Raw genomic sequence first — 13,971 nt, forward strand, 5'->3', positions numbered from 1 at the left:
CTCGGAGTAAACAACCCTGCCAGAATCTTCATCTCCCAACTTCTAGTCTCTAAAACCGTGAGAAAATTTTCTGTTGTTTAAGCCAGCCAATCTCTGGTACTTTGTTATGGCAGCCCTAACAAAAGAATATAGTGTATAACATTAAAAAATGTTACTTTGGTAGAAACTGAACTTGAAACTTTTCTAATTAGTGAAGTTGAACATTTTCCCTTTTCTCTTGTGACTTGCCCATTCACACCATTGCTTTTTGGAATGTACAGTTCTTTGTCCTTTCAGTTTTTTAATTGCAAAAGAGTTTTCAATTTTCATGTAGTTAAACCTGTTCCATCTTTACCTTTGTCATGTTTGTAAACTGAGAAATTCCTTTCCTCTTCAGAGAAATTCTTTAAAATGTTTTAAGTTTTTCCTGTGTTTTCTTTAAAAAGGCAACTTTTATCCATCTGGAATTTTGGTATATCATGTGAGGTGAATTTATTTTGCTATTTTTCTCCGTATCATTTACCAGTTATCCTAACACAATTTATGGAATAATCTCTTAATGATTTTGGATACTGCTTTAATTATATATTAACCTCCTATGTATATACTACTGTTTATACCCTTCTATTATTCTAGCCTTATCCCCCACATTACCACAGTTTTAATATTTGCAGCTTTAGAAAGATTGGGGCTAATTCCTTTTTCACTGTAATTTTTTTTTTTAATTTCCAGTATTTATTCTTCTAGATTTGCTTTAGAATTATTAAATCGAGTCCCATCACTACCTCTACCACCACAATTGGTACAAGTCGAATTGAAGAGAACCATCAGTTTTCTTTTCAATTCACGAGTGAAATAGTAACTAATCTATCCACTTTGCTAAACTGATTAAAAGTTGAGTTCTATGTATTATAATTTATCTATTTACATGTCTGTTAGTTCCTTAGATTGTGCTCCCGCAGAGTCGGCAGTGTCCAAAGCACCTTTGTATCCAAGCCTGGAGGAAGCTCAATAAATTAATTACTATCTGCAAAACACTCTAAAGCGAGGTATGCCCGTACTAGGTGTAGTTGTTCAAACAAAAATAGATGAGCATACATATCTTCAGAAATACTCAACATAGAGAACTTATAAACGTGTTGCTAAGTGGATTTGGAAATTCCCAAGTTCAACTAAGGTATAAAATTTTAACTAATCAATTTGCCATTAACCAAAAGGTCTTCAAGCCTTCTTCTCAACAGAGAGCTCCAAACCAAGATCTAACAGGACTCAAGTATTCTAAATGGATAAGTGCAGGTACAATTCTAGCGTGGTGAAGGAGGTTTCAGGCATAGTTTGACTATACTATCCCTTAGGCGCATCCAGCTCTCTTTGCTGTGAAACCACGATTATCTGGCAACTTCTGGATCAAGGGTTGGCAAACTTTTTCTTAAAGGGCCAGATAGTAAATACTTTAGGCTGGTAGGCCATTTGGTCTGTCACAACTAATCAATACTGCTGCTGTAGCACAAAACAGCCAGAGAATAATAAACAAATGGGAATGGCTGAGTTCCAAGATGTTATTTACAAAAATAGGTGGCCAACCTGGGGGCTGTAGTTTACCAATCTCTGGTCTAGATGGGGAACCATATTACTTTCTTTTTAAAGAGAATTTGGGTCGATCAGCAATATTCTAGTCTAAGTAGTTTATACTGAACATCAGGCACCCAACTGCTAATGTGATCAGTGTGAACCAGTCAACTCAGTGGGAGTGGAGAGAAATCAATGTTCTGGATCTTAATCCTCACGGTGCCCCCAATAGGCCCAAGGTGGGCAGCCAGAATACCTCCCTATCTGTGAGAGCCTTATGGCTATAATGGAGCACACATCATTAGAATGAGTTCTAAGAACCAAAATGTCACCATATTGGCACCACTAAAAAAAAAAATGGCAGGGGCCAGCCCTGTGGCATGGCGTTAAGTGCATGTGCTCTGCTGCTGGCGGCCCGGGTTTGGATCCTGGGCGCACACCGATGCACCACTTGTCAGGCCATGCTGAGGCCGTGTCCCACATAAGGTGGAAGAAGATAGGCGCGGACGTTAGCTCAGGGCCAGTCTTCCTCAGCAAAAAGAGGAGGATTGGCATGGATGTTAGCTCAGGGCTGATCTTCCTCACAAAAAAAGAAAGTGGCAGAGTTCAGAATACAAACTGAGGGAATGCCAGTCAGTACAAAAACATCCTGACAATCAGTAAAAACCTCTTAAGAGCGATGACAAAAAAAATTCCATGACATGTTTGGAGAAGAAAGATATCAAATATAAGAAGTGGCAAAACAAACTGGCCAAAAAGAGGCTTTAATACTACTTCTAGAAACTAAATGATTAAATTAAAAGGGTGAAACAAAATGTGAGGGCATTAGTATAATTGGCACCTCAGTTTAGAGGGAGGTATAGATGGTTGTAACACGAGGATAGCTGCAAGCTAACTCCCAAACTACAGTTAACAATTAAAACATTAATTAGATCAGCCACCTGCAGAAATGATACAAACCAAGAAATGTTTGGTATCAGTTTCAGGAATACCCTAAATCTAATGAAGGTGATCTGTAGGCAGTGAGTGGGACAGGGTCCTTGATGAAATCAGTGGTAGAGCCTGATAAGGTGAGAGCCCTGTGGTGGAGATAACGTAGGAGAGCAGCTTCCATTTACTTACTACAGAACACTTACCACATGCCAGAAGCTTTACACACTTGACTTCATTTACTCCTCACAATAGTCTCATGAGGAAATACTATTTATGGAAAAGAAAACTAAAGCTTGGAGATGTTAATGTGCCCAAAGTTACTAGTAGGGGGCAGAACTGTGATGCAAACACAGACCAAGACTCGACAACTGCTGCTTTTAATGAACTAATTGCATTTTTCAAATGGATCACCTGTAAAACTCTGTCCTGCAATATTTTAAAAGATACGCTTTAGAAAAATGTTCCATGGGCAAATTGGTTGGGGAATTCTGAGTGTTTACTGTACTCCAGGACTCCTCTGAGCCCTTCCTATAAATCTAAAGACCGGAGAAAATAACAAATGGATTGGCTGGCCTTTCTAGACCATCTCTTTATCTTGTCCTTCCTCTTTCTAACTGCACAAAGTGAATAAGTAATGGAAAATAATACTTCCAGGATGTGGACTAGATCTGGTAGGAGTATGTGATTAGGGTGTTCAAAAACGTCTGGATTTGAGCCTCAGCATTTAAAAATTAATGTTTATATGTAACAAAAATTAAACAGGAAGGTTTTTTCTTTTAAACTTAAAGAAATACATGGATAATGGTTATAGTAAAGCATATGCTATAAGAATGGCAGTAAACGCTGTTTGGAGCCCCTTGGTACTGCCAACTCATAGATCTTAGTTGTAAACAAGCAGAAGGATGATGCAATCTCTGACATAATTAAAACTGGGTAAACCACAATGGGTATGTTCCTCAAATAGTGTGCCAAGTATTTGTCCAGGTCTATTATAGCTACTGAGCAAATGGGTTGGCATGAATAGTTATGTCCTTAATGTGTACATCATTAAGAGGTCGATATGTCTTCTCATTTACTGGTAACTTCTCCAATTCATCTAGAGTCTCCAGACCATCTATCACCCTGAAAGAGAAACGATAGAATGTATGAAAATTTCCTCATATTGAAACATAGCATCCAAATTCCTATAGCAATTATAGTCTCCTTAAGAGAAAATAATCATGTCTCATAGTTCTTTGAATTCCCTAGTTGAGTTCAAATCAAATATTGATTTGATTTTCTGCCACAGATATGGGCCAAAATTCAGAAACAAAAATTCATTTTTATGCCTTCTGACAACAGTAGCGATAGGAATATATCCACCAAAGTATCTCAACATTGTATTCTGTGTCATTCACACAGCATAGCTACAAATGGGGCCAATATTACCAATCATAAGGTTTTCTTTTGTATAGGAAATACCCGGAGAAAGCACGTAAGGATGACACTATTATTATCAGTATTGCCCTATACTGAAGGTCCTGAGATGGGTGGCCACTTTGCACTTTATTGTTTAAATATGGTGTTTTTACTTTTTGCTTCTGGACAACAACAAAAAGCAATAATAATAAAAATAGGAGAAGAGAAGATAGACAGTCAAGCATACTTCCAGCAAGCCCACTTCATGTTTCCACCAAAAACAAAATATTGAGAGCTACCCTTCAAAGATGTTCTGGAAAGTCAGTCTAAAACATTTGCTAAGAAAAGGTGGCTTTTTAGATTATACCTTTTAGTGCAACTCAAAGCAATTTTCAGACCTATAGTATGCACTTAAGAAAAAAAGATAACAGATTTACATTTTATTTAGCATCTCCACTAAAATGGCACTATAACAAAAACCTTTTGATTTTACTCCCAAATGTAGGACAATTAAGCTCTTTTATTCTAAGTTTTAAAGACTTCCTCACCTCCTGGGTCAGTAAGAGAAACAGAGGAGCTAGGAATAGATCTCAGGCGAAAAAGGGCATGTCAACTGAGGCAAGTCAGTCTGCTCAGGCACCTGGGATACCGGCCCCTTTGAAAACCAGTGGAAGGCTATGTACCATCTTCCTAGAAAACTGTGTGTGCATATACAAAAAACACACAATTTCAAGCAGTTTGTGGACCTGAGGTTAAGAATCCTTGTTCTAAACTCTACAGTTTTGTTACAAATACTGTAAGATAAGTCCTGGTAATTATTGATCAACAATTCTGAATGGTGGGTTAAATGAGAAAATAAAAGGAAGGGAACCGGGATTATCCACATATACACAAAAACGACTAAAGGCTGTAATACTTCATTAATTTCACTGATATTATTCATCTATAAATTAGACATATGTATATGGAATGAAAAAAGTTATCGAGTCTTCTATTTCTAATTAATCTCACTTGGCATCCAAACTGTTAAATAAAACAAACTCTGGAACTGTGCCTTAGTTTACTGAGCATAGTGAATATTTGTTGACAAACAGACCTCCTGTGGATTCACAAAAGCAATTTCCAGCTATAGTGCATGTAATGGATATTCTGGCAGACTGGTGAACACCTTCCTAGGATCCAGTCTCCCTTCTTACTCACAGAAACCTGATTTTATTGAGAAGGGCAAGATGTCCAGCTGAAAAACATCTCCTACCCTCCTTTGTAGGTAAGAGGAGGCCACATTGCTAACTTCAGGGTCTTCCGGGAAAGGTCTTTAAAAAGGGGCTGACTCAGCTAGCAAGGACCTTTTGCCTTTCCTCCTCCTTTCTGCCTGGAACACAGATGTTCTGACTGGAGCTGTGCTGCTCACATTATGACCATGAGGTGAGCCTGAGGATGGAAGCTAAAGGTGACTGAGAAGAGAGACAAAGGCACCTGGAACACTGGTGACATAATGCAACCACCATCCCAGTCCATCTTGTTTAACACACTGTTTTTCAGCTCTATTAGTTGCTGCAAGATGCTAGTCTTTCTTTCTTTTTTTGGTGAGGAGCTCAGCCCTGTGCCAACATCCGCCAATCCGCCTGTTTTTTTTGCTGAGGAAGACTGGCCCTGGACCAACATTGGTGCCCATCTTCCTCCACTTTATATGGGATGCTGCCACAGCACGGCTCACCAAGCAGTGTGTCGGTGTGCGGCCGGGATCCGAACCGGCGAACCCCAGGCCGCCACAGCGGAGCACGTGCATTTAACCGCTTGCGCCACCAGGCCGGCCCCAGCAAGATGCTATTCTTAATGAAAACAGATACATTACTGTTAACTTGCATAACGATCCTGAAAAAACAGTCCTGGCCCCTCTTTTACAAACAAGGAAACTGAGGCTCAGAGAGGTTATAAGTCTCCCCAAGGCACAGGGCTGGTGAGTGGTAGACTTAAATTCTAGGTATGTTTAGCCCTCATACTGCTCTTTCAACATTAGTTATGCTACTATCACAGCCACTCACATGCATCCTTTGCATTCAAATTCCAAAGAAGAAAATCATCACCAGAATACTCACTTTCCAAATACTGTGTATTTCATGTCCAAATGTGGCTGCTTGCCGTAGGTGATGAAGAACTGAGATCCATTGGTGTTGGGGCCATTATTAGCCATAGATACAACACCTCTAACACTGTGCTGAAAAAAACAGACCAAAGTATTAATTTAACTGTGTTTTTATATAAATATTCCAAATGTAGGACTGACACAAGACATGCACTCTTTACTTTCCCAATATTTAAGGGACCAAGAAAGCATTTAATCAGCTTCTCCCTATAAGGGCTAATCCAAATCTTCAGTTTCTGTATTATCTGTATCTCTGTATGTAAACTGTTTACATATCAAATCATTATTTCCCAATTAGTTTCATTTTCACTTTGGAGAAGTACGGCCACAAACACTTTTAGCAATACCAATGTATAACAGAAATAATCCTTACATTTATATTAAGGAACAGTGTGCTGGCATGAAACGATCAGGCAGACAACAAAACCAAAATCCCCATAATCTCTTCACACATACACTGGACTCTGGCTAGTTTCTTTATCTGTAAAACAAGGGAGGTTGGACTGGTTCAGGGGTTTATTTGTAACCCAAATGCTCACAAGGGTCAGCTGATAATAAATTGATAATTGGGCAGAATGTAAACATTAGGGAGTGGTGGAGTTTGGTAAAAGGAATAGTATATTTCTTGCCTTTACAAATTTTTTTTAACCAATGGCCACAAAGAATGCATCTGTAGATCTTCCACCCATGGGCAGTCAGTTCATAACCCCATGACTGGATGATCTCAGGAAGGTCTTGTCTAGCTCTAATATTCATGATTCTATTTGTTATATGAGGGACTGTGTACAGGAATTAAAAGGACTTTACCAGTAAGCTTGATGTGACGGAACCGTGTTACAGGGAGGGGCCCAAATATAAAATACACCACAAGTAGCTCCAACGATTACTCTACCTTTAGCTATTCATCAGGGGACACTAATGAGGCAATCCACAGAGATGCTGCTACATCAAGATAGTGATGCTTACTCTCCCTAAAAGATGACTCCAATCCAATACAACATTTGATACATACATAAGAATATATGTACTACTTATGACTTACTATTACCCATTAACCTATTTCCAAACTTTTAAGAATTAAAATTTACAAACTGTTGCATAAGCCTATGTGCTCCCCTCAGCTATTACCGCAGCCTCTCCAAGAGGTAGCCACTGTTCTAATATCTTTATAGATGCCTAAACAATACATTGTTTCCTTTTGCTTGTTTCTGAGCGCTACGAAATCGTATAGTAGTATTGACGGTCTTCTGAGAAATGCTTTCTACACTTAACTTGATGCTTCTTAGATTCACACGTGTATGCAGCTGTAATTGATTTTTTTTTTACTGCTGTATAATATTCTACTACTGAATATACTACAATTTGTCTATTCTGTGATCAATGGACACTTGGGTTGTTTTTACATTTTTGTTATTACAAGTAGTACTCTACAAACACTCTTGTACATGTCTCCTAGTGCACATGTATAAGGTTTCTCTAGGGTAAGCATTTGGGAATGGAATTTCTGGGTCAGAGTATGTAAATATTCAACATACCTCCTCAACTCTGCTGTATAAGATAATGGTTCATAACTCTGGCTGCATAGGAATCACCAGGGAACCTTAACATACATGCAAGGTCCTAATCAGTCCTACTGACTGTTTTTCTTTAGATTTAGGCGGGTAAGGCCCTATTCTATTTTTAAAACTTCCACAGGTGAGTCTCTAACAGCCAAGATTGAAAACCAATGGTGTAGGAAACCAGATTAGTGTTATGGAGGCAGTCATTAATTAATGCCTAAAAAATTGTTTCTTTTCTAATTCAGGAAAAGGATTTTTTTAAACAATTTATCACCTCCCAAACCCCAACTCCTGTAACAAAAGTAATATTTCTTTATGACAGAAAAGCAAAAAGAAGATAAGATAGAGCCAGCAGTGATGGCCTAGTGGTTAAAGTTCGGTGCACTCCACTTCAGGGGCCCAGGTTTGGTTCCCGGGCGCGGAACCACACCACTTGTCTGTCAGTAGCCATGCTGTGGTGGCGGCTCACATAGAAGAATTAGAAGGACTTACAGCTAGAATATACAACTATGTACTGGGGCTTTGAGGAAGAAAAAAAAAAAGAAGATAAAATAAATTACTCCTAGTCCTACCATCCAGAGATAAACACTGTAATGAATTTTTCTCAGAATTTTTGCTAGGTATATTTTAATATAACTGAAATTCAATATACTAAATTACATATTCTCATTGAGGATAATTTATCTCTTTTTTCTAATTTTGAAGTTATCTTTTTCAAATAGGCATGCATTAGTTTTCCTATTTTAGAAAAAAAGATTCTTTAGAAAGTTTGAAAAATACAGAAAAAATATGACAAAGGAAATAAAAACACCTAATTTTACCATGCTGAAGGTTTATTTATATGCACTTCTCTTTAACCTAGTTGAGATCTACCACAGGCATTAGGTAAAGTTAATACCGGAATATTCAAACATCTAACAGAAGATGATAAAAGTTGGAGATTGATAATGAACAATATTATAAGCAGAAGGTATGATAGTCTTTCCCCCCCACTCTCAAAAAGGCTAGTGATTCATAGAAAACATGAACTTTATAGTGAGACATTAAGCCCCTTTGGTACATTACTGATTAAACATTTCAGGTTGGACCCAAAGATAAGCTCACCTAATATGAAGATCCATGTAATGGTGAGATTCCAGTATATATTTTAGGCTAGAACTGCCATTTATATTTTCTCCCTGACATCACTTATGAAGTGTGGAAAAACTATAAAAAAAAAGTGTATTTGTTTACTGATGATGTTTACTTGTCTTACTACAACATATGTATCAAAGTTTCCAAGTGTAAACAAGGCATGAGAAAATAGATTTTGAAGCACTGGGGATATACCTTAAGATATTCACTGTATTCATCCTCAAATTTCTTGCCCCAGATACTGTTACCTCCTCTTCCAGTACCTATATTACAAGACAAACAAAAGAAGTCTCTCAAGTTGAAAAAGGGTTCATTTTCTAAAACTTAAGGGCTAGTTTAACTCTTTTTTTTTTTAATTAATTAATTTATTTTTCCCCCAAAGCCCCAGTAGAGAGTTGTACATCACAGCTGCACATCCTTCTAGTTGCTGTATGTGGGACACGGCCTGAACATGGCCGGAGAGGCGGTGCGTCGGTGCGCGCCCGGGATCCAAACCCGGGCCACCAGCAGCGGAGTGCGCGCACTTAACCACTAAGCCATGGCGCCGGCCCTTGTTTAACTCTTTAAATACAAAAAAAATGTGATATGGCCTCTCTTCCTTCCCAAAATTTCACTTTACAGACCAGAAAAATAAAATATCTCTACAAAAAACAAAAACTCTCCTTATCAGTAGTGGTCATATTTTAGGGCTAGGTGCTAGTAGTTTCCGCTTAAAAGTTTCTTGCTGTGGTAAGGTAGACCAGTTATAAAAACTCTGCATGCTTTTATTTTTCTAATCTTTCTCTCCTCTCTTCTTCATACTATATAACCAATTCCCTAGATATGAATGGAATATCTTACCTGTCGGATCTCCTGTTTGAACCATGAAACCCTTGATATTTCTATGAAATATACAGCCATTGTAGTAATTACTGGCACAAAGAGCCAAGAAATTCTGAAGAGAATAAAAATAATGATTGAGAAATGATATAGCAGAAACACATTTAAGATAAAGAACCAACTGTCTTTACTGAAAACACTATAATAGCATATTTAAACTATGTCTTTTATTTATTTTTTTTGTGAGGAAGATCAGCCCTGAGCTAATATCTGCCAATCCTCCTATTTTTTTTGCTGAGGAATAGTGGCCTTGGGCTAACATCCGTGCCCATCCTCCTCTACTTTATATGGGACATGGCCACAGCATGGCTTGACAAGCGGTGCATCGGTGCACGACCGGGATCCGAACCCCGAGCCGCTGCAGCAGAACGCGAGCACTTAACTGCTACGCCACCGGGCTGGCCCCTAAACTATGTCTTTTAGACGTTATTTTGGATAATGTCACTCCCCTGCCTAAAACACTTTAATGGCTTCCGTTTGTTCTTGGAATAAAATACAAAATCCTCAGCAGGCCCAACAAGCTGTTCATGACCTGGGCCACCTCTGCATCTCAGATGATGATAACCTATTCCCTGTTGCTCACTATGGTAACCCCATCAGCCTCCTGAAAAGTCATCCAAAAGAAGCAGGCTTCCCTACCTGGAGGACTTTGTACCTGCTCTCTTCACACCTGCAGTGTTCTTTTTATATCTTTCCATTGGAGATGCCTTCATTACCTTTCACACTAAGTTTAAGTATCACTTGCTTGACTTTGGCCTGCCCTCACCTTCTTTTAAATAATTCCTTTCCCATTATTCTCAATCTTAACACTTTATTTCCTTCAAGACAATATCACCCTCTAGAATTACTTTTTTTCTAGAATGCATTTTTCCCCTGCCTATTTTCCCAGCCAGAATATTAACTCCAAGAAGCCAATGCCGACAGGTCCAAACTCCACAATGTCTCTTGTTCATCACTGTATTCCCAAACGCTAGCAAGACAGCCTTTTATAAATGAATGCTGAGGGAATGACTATATATAGCCAACTCTTCTTCCTTCTATCCTTGTCATTTAAACAAGTGAAATGACGTATGGAACAGTTCTCTTACCTAATTTCCAATGATTATTTACGTTTCCTGAGGAAAATGAGCCAAAAGGAAAAGATACCAGGCACTCTATACCTGGAGAAAAATTATTTCTCCTTTTCTTTCTTTTTTTTTTTTTTTGTGAGGAAGATCAGTCCTGAGCTACCATCCAATGCCAATCCTCCTCTTTGTGCTGAGGAAGACTGGCCCTGGGCTAACATCTGTGCCCATATTCCTCCACTTTATATGGGATGCTGCCACAGCATGGCCTGACAAGCAGTGCATCGGTGCGCACCCGGGATCTGAACCCAGGCCGCCAGCAGCAGAGCATGCGCACTTAACCACTACACCACAGGGCCAGCCCGCTAACAATGGTTTTATAGAAAAATTTTTTGCGGGGGCTGGCCCCATAGCCCAGTAGTTGAGTTCGGTGCGCTCCGCTTCAGTGGCCCAGGTTCAGTTCCTGGGCGTGGACCTACACCACTCGTTGGTGGCCATGCTGTGGTGGCGACCCACATAAAAAAAAGAAGAAGACTGGCACAGATGTTAGCTCAGGGCCAATATTCCCCAAGCAAAAAGAGGAAGATTGGCAACAGATGTTAGCTCAGAGTGAATCTTCCTGAGCAAAAAAAAAAAAAAGAAAGAAAGAAAGAAAGAAAAGTTTTTTTTGGATGTCGTTGTTTTCTTAAGTTAGATGATTCAATTTCAAAATGGTTATCCTGTTGCATTAACTCACTTTTTTATGTACATAATGGTACTCACTTCACATGTTTTAGGTGTCCTTTCACAGAAGACTTCTATTTTAATATCACCTACATCTGTATGCAGTGTCACCGACTAAAAAGGAGAGAGGATGTGAGAACAAACAAAATTTTTTCAGGTGACCTTATGCACTATATGATTTCCCTAACTAGATATTAAAGATGACAAACTGAATAAAAGCAGAGAGAAAGAAATACGGTTTCAGAGATGAACCACCCACATAGCAGCTCTGAGAGACAAGATGTATTTCTTCTTCTTCTTTTTTTATTTTTTTGAGGAAGATCAGCCCTGAGCTACCATCCATGCCAATCCTCCTTTTTTTTTTTTTTTTTTGCTGAGGAAGACTGGCCCTGAGCTAACATCTATTGCCAATCCTCCTTTTTTTTTTTTTTCCCTTTTTCTCCCCAAAGCCCCAGTAGATAGTTGTACGTCATAGTTGCACATCCTTCTAGAAGCTGTATGTGGGACGCCACCTCAGCATGGCCGGACAAGCAGCGCGTCGGTGCTCGCCTGGATCCGAACCCAGGCCGCCAGTAGTGGAGCGTGTGCACTTAACCGATAAGCCACAGGGCCAGCCCCAGATGTATTTCTTCAAAATTTATATCAGCAATAGAAAAAAACTCCATAAGATAAATATAAATACTAAGGTAAAATGATATCTAGTCTAAAAACTTGGGAGCAAGTATTATGATGGAAATAATTAATTTAAGTTTGAATTTTTCATCAATAAAAATAAAAACAATTCTTATGTTAGTATTATTGATTAAATGGCAATTCACTTATATTATTAGTATTTGTTGAAAAATAATAAGGAAATGATTTTTCAAAAGTTTTCACCATTTCCCTTAATGTAATTTAATTGCGAGAGACAGGGTTAAAAACAATTCCTTTCTCAACTAAAGACAACAGACATAAAAAGTGTCAGTGCTTCCAGATCCTAAATATGCAGAGGTAACCATGTACTCTTTCTTGCCTGCTTTTTGTTTATCTGTTGTTTTGGTAGCTTACCTACTCTTTTTGTTACCCCATTCCAGACAGGGGGAAAACTATCCTGAGGCTTCCGTTTTCATTTCTTCTTACAGTAGAATCTAGCAGTCAGAGAGTATGGCCAGGCAGAGGACAGGAGTGTGTGTGTGTTGGGGGGCGGTGGGCAGGGCATTATTCTCATTGCTTTTCTTCTACTTCAAGCTCTAGTTGCCCACCTTAGTCCACAGCAAAAGGATTCAATTAAAATTATCACACCTGGCTACACTCTTCTGCTCTTCCAAGTCCCCCTTTCCATCTCTATCTATCTTGCAATCAGTCTTTTTCCATAAAAGATAAATTCTGTATGGTTTAAGTGAAAATAAAAAATTTAAAAGTAATTTTGCTTATTTCTGTTTTGCTTAGAATCATTTTACACTGTATGCTTCTACAGCTTATCATTTTTCCATCTTGCCATTGAAATTTCCATGCAGTTTTATTTCCCTTGGCTGACCTTCTAGAAATTACTTATACTGAAAGACATTCATAAGAATTCCATAAAACTTACCATTTTTCTTCTTGATGGTTTCAGGAAGCACTGTTATGTAATTTTTCAGTCTTATCGAGAGAAGTTCGAAAATGAGTCTCTATTCCCAAAAGAAAAAAAATTAAGTTCACCTTCTCTGAACTCACACATGCTCATCTTGACTGCATATTTAAAAGAAAAAGTCTTGAGAGCACCCCCCAAGTAATAAAAATACGGCTATGCAAGGGATGAGGAGCTCCTACCAGACTCAAGCCCCTCAATCGCCTACTTCTGCTCACTCTCCTTCAGGATCCTCCTGCAATCCCCGACAAGCCAGGGACATCCCCGCCCTGGGGTCTGCGCGCTGGGCGTTCCCGCCGCCCGGAACGCTGCCACTCGAACACCTCTACGGCTGCCTTCCTCACCGCCAAGCCTGCCCAAGAGTCAGGTCTCCGTGGCCCGACAACTCGATTCAAAACTGCCTCCACCCTAGTTCCTGCCCTGTGTCCTTTTCCCACAGCACTTACACTAATACAACACACACTTGATTAAGTCTGTCTTTTCAACAACGCCTCCCCGCCCAGAATGCTCACTCAAGCAGCCCAAGAACTAACACACACAGCGCTCAGCACGGGTCTGAATAAGCGCATGAAAGAATGAGCGACGTTACCGCGTACGTACTTAAGCACTTCGGTTAGCACAGTTGTTAAAACTTAAAACGACGCCCGCACGGGTCTGTCGACTCGAAATTAGTTTCTTCGGGTCACCGGAAGTCGAGTACGGGACCCACTAGAGAGAACGCCGCTCACCTGCTCGCCTCCTTCTCCCTCCCCGCTCCTCCCTATCTCAAAACAAAAGGACTAGACCTAGAGAGACAATGTCATTTATCCGCACCTGGAACACTTTCGACAGTGAAAGGGAACTCTTCTAATAATTACACGAGGACAAGAACCGTAACCTGGAACTATTCTGGGCAACCTTCAGAAGCGTCATGGGCTCAGACGTAAAACGGGAAGAGCACTTCCGGCCGCTTGTCCCTCTGCCTATTCCCACACGCCA

The 13,971-nt window shown here is 39.5% G+C and overlaps 1 protein-coding gene across 6 annotated transcripts; it reads right to left on the minus strand.

Annotated features, from left to right (window-relative positions):
* Positions 1 to 2,842: 2,842 nt before the first annotated feature.
* Positions 2,843 to 13,941, minus strand: PPIL3 (peptidylprolyl isomerase like 3). 6 transcript variants are annotated; one of them, XM_014784726.2, is made up of 7 exons: positions 13,807 to 13,941; positions 12,955 to 13,033; positions 11,424 to 11,498; positions 9,559 to 9,652; positions 8,914 to 8,981; positions 5,979 to 6,097; positions 2,843 to 3,603 (listed from the first exon to the last, which is right to left on the minus strand). In XM_014784726.2, exons 2-7 carry the CDS (start codon positions 12,955 to 12,957, stop codon positions 3,477 to 3,479), a joined length of 486 nt encoding a protein of 161 aa, XP_014640212.1. In that variant the 5' UTR covers positions 12,958 to 13,033; positions 13,807 to 13,941; the 3' UTR covers positions 2,843 to 3,476. The 6 variants fall into 6 exon arrangements, with proteins under 6 accessions (XP_014640212.1, XP_087291711.1, XP_087291712.1 ...); XM_087435585.1 differs by lacking the exon at positions 13,807 to 13,941 and adding an exon at positions 13,594 to 13,715; XM_087435586.1 differs by lacking the exon at positions 13,807 to 13,941 and adding an exon at positions 13,440 to 13,532.
* Between the last annotated feature and the right edge of the window lie 30 nt (positions 13,942 to 13,971).

This window comes from Ceratotherium simum, chromosome 9 (assembly GCF_057802395.1).
Source record: "Ceratotherium simum simum isolate JZ-2026a chromosome 9, ASM5780239v1, whole genome shotgun sequence".
NCBI classification, from domain to species: domain Eukaryota; kingdom Metazoa; phylum Chordata; class Mammalia; order Perissodactyla; family Rhinocerotidae; genus Ceratotherium; species Ceratotherium simum.

Bases quoted from the DNA above. Each gene is read 5' to 3' on its own strand.
- PPIL3 (XM_014784726.2), bottom strand. The intron at 8,982-9,558 runs GTAAGATATTCC...CTTGTAATATAG, and splicing joins TCAAACAGGAGATCCGACAG to GTACTGGAAGAGGAGGTAAC. The intron at 3,604-5,978 runs GTGAGTATTCTG...TTTCTCTTTCAG, and splicing joins AAATACACAGTATTTGGAAA to GGTGATAGATGGTCTGGAGA.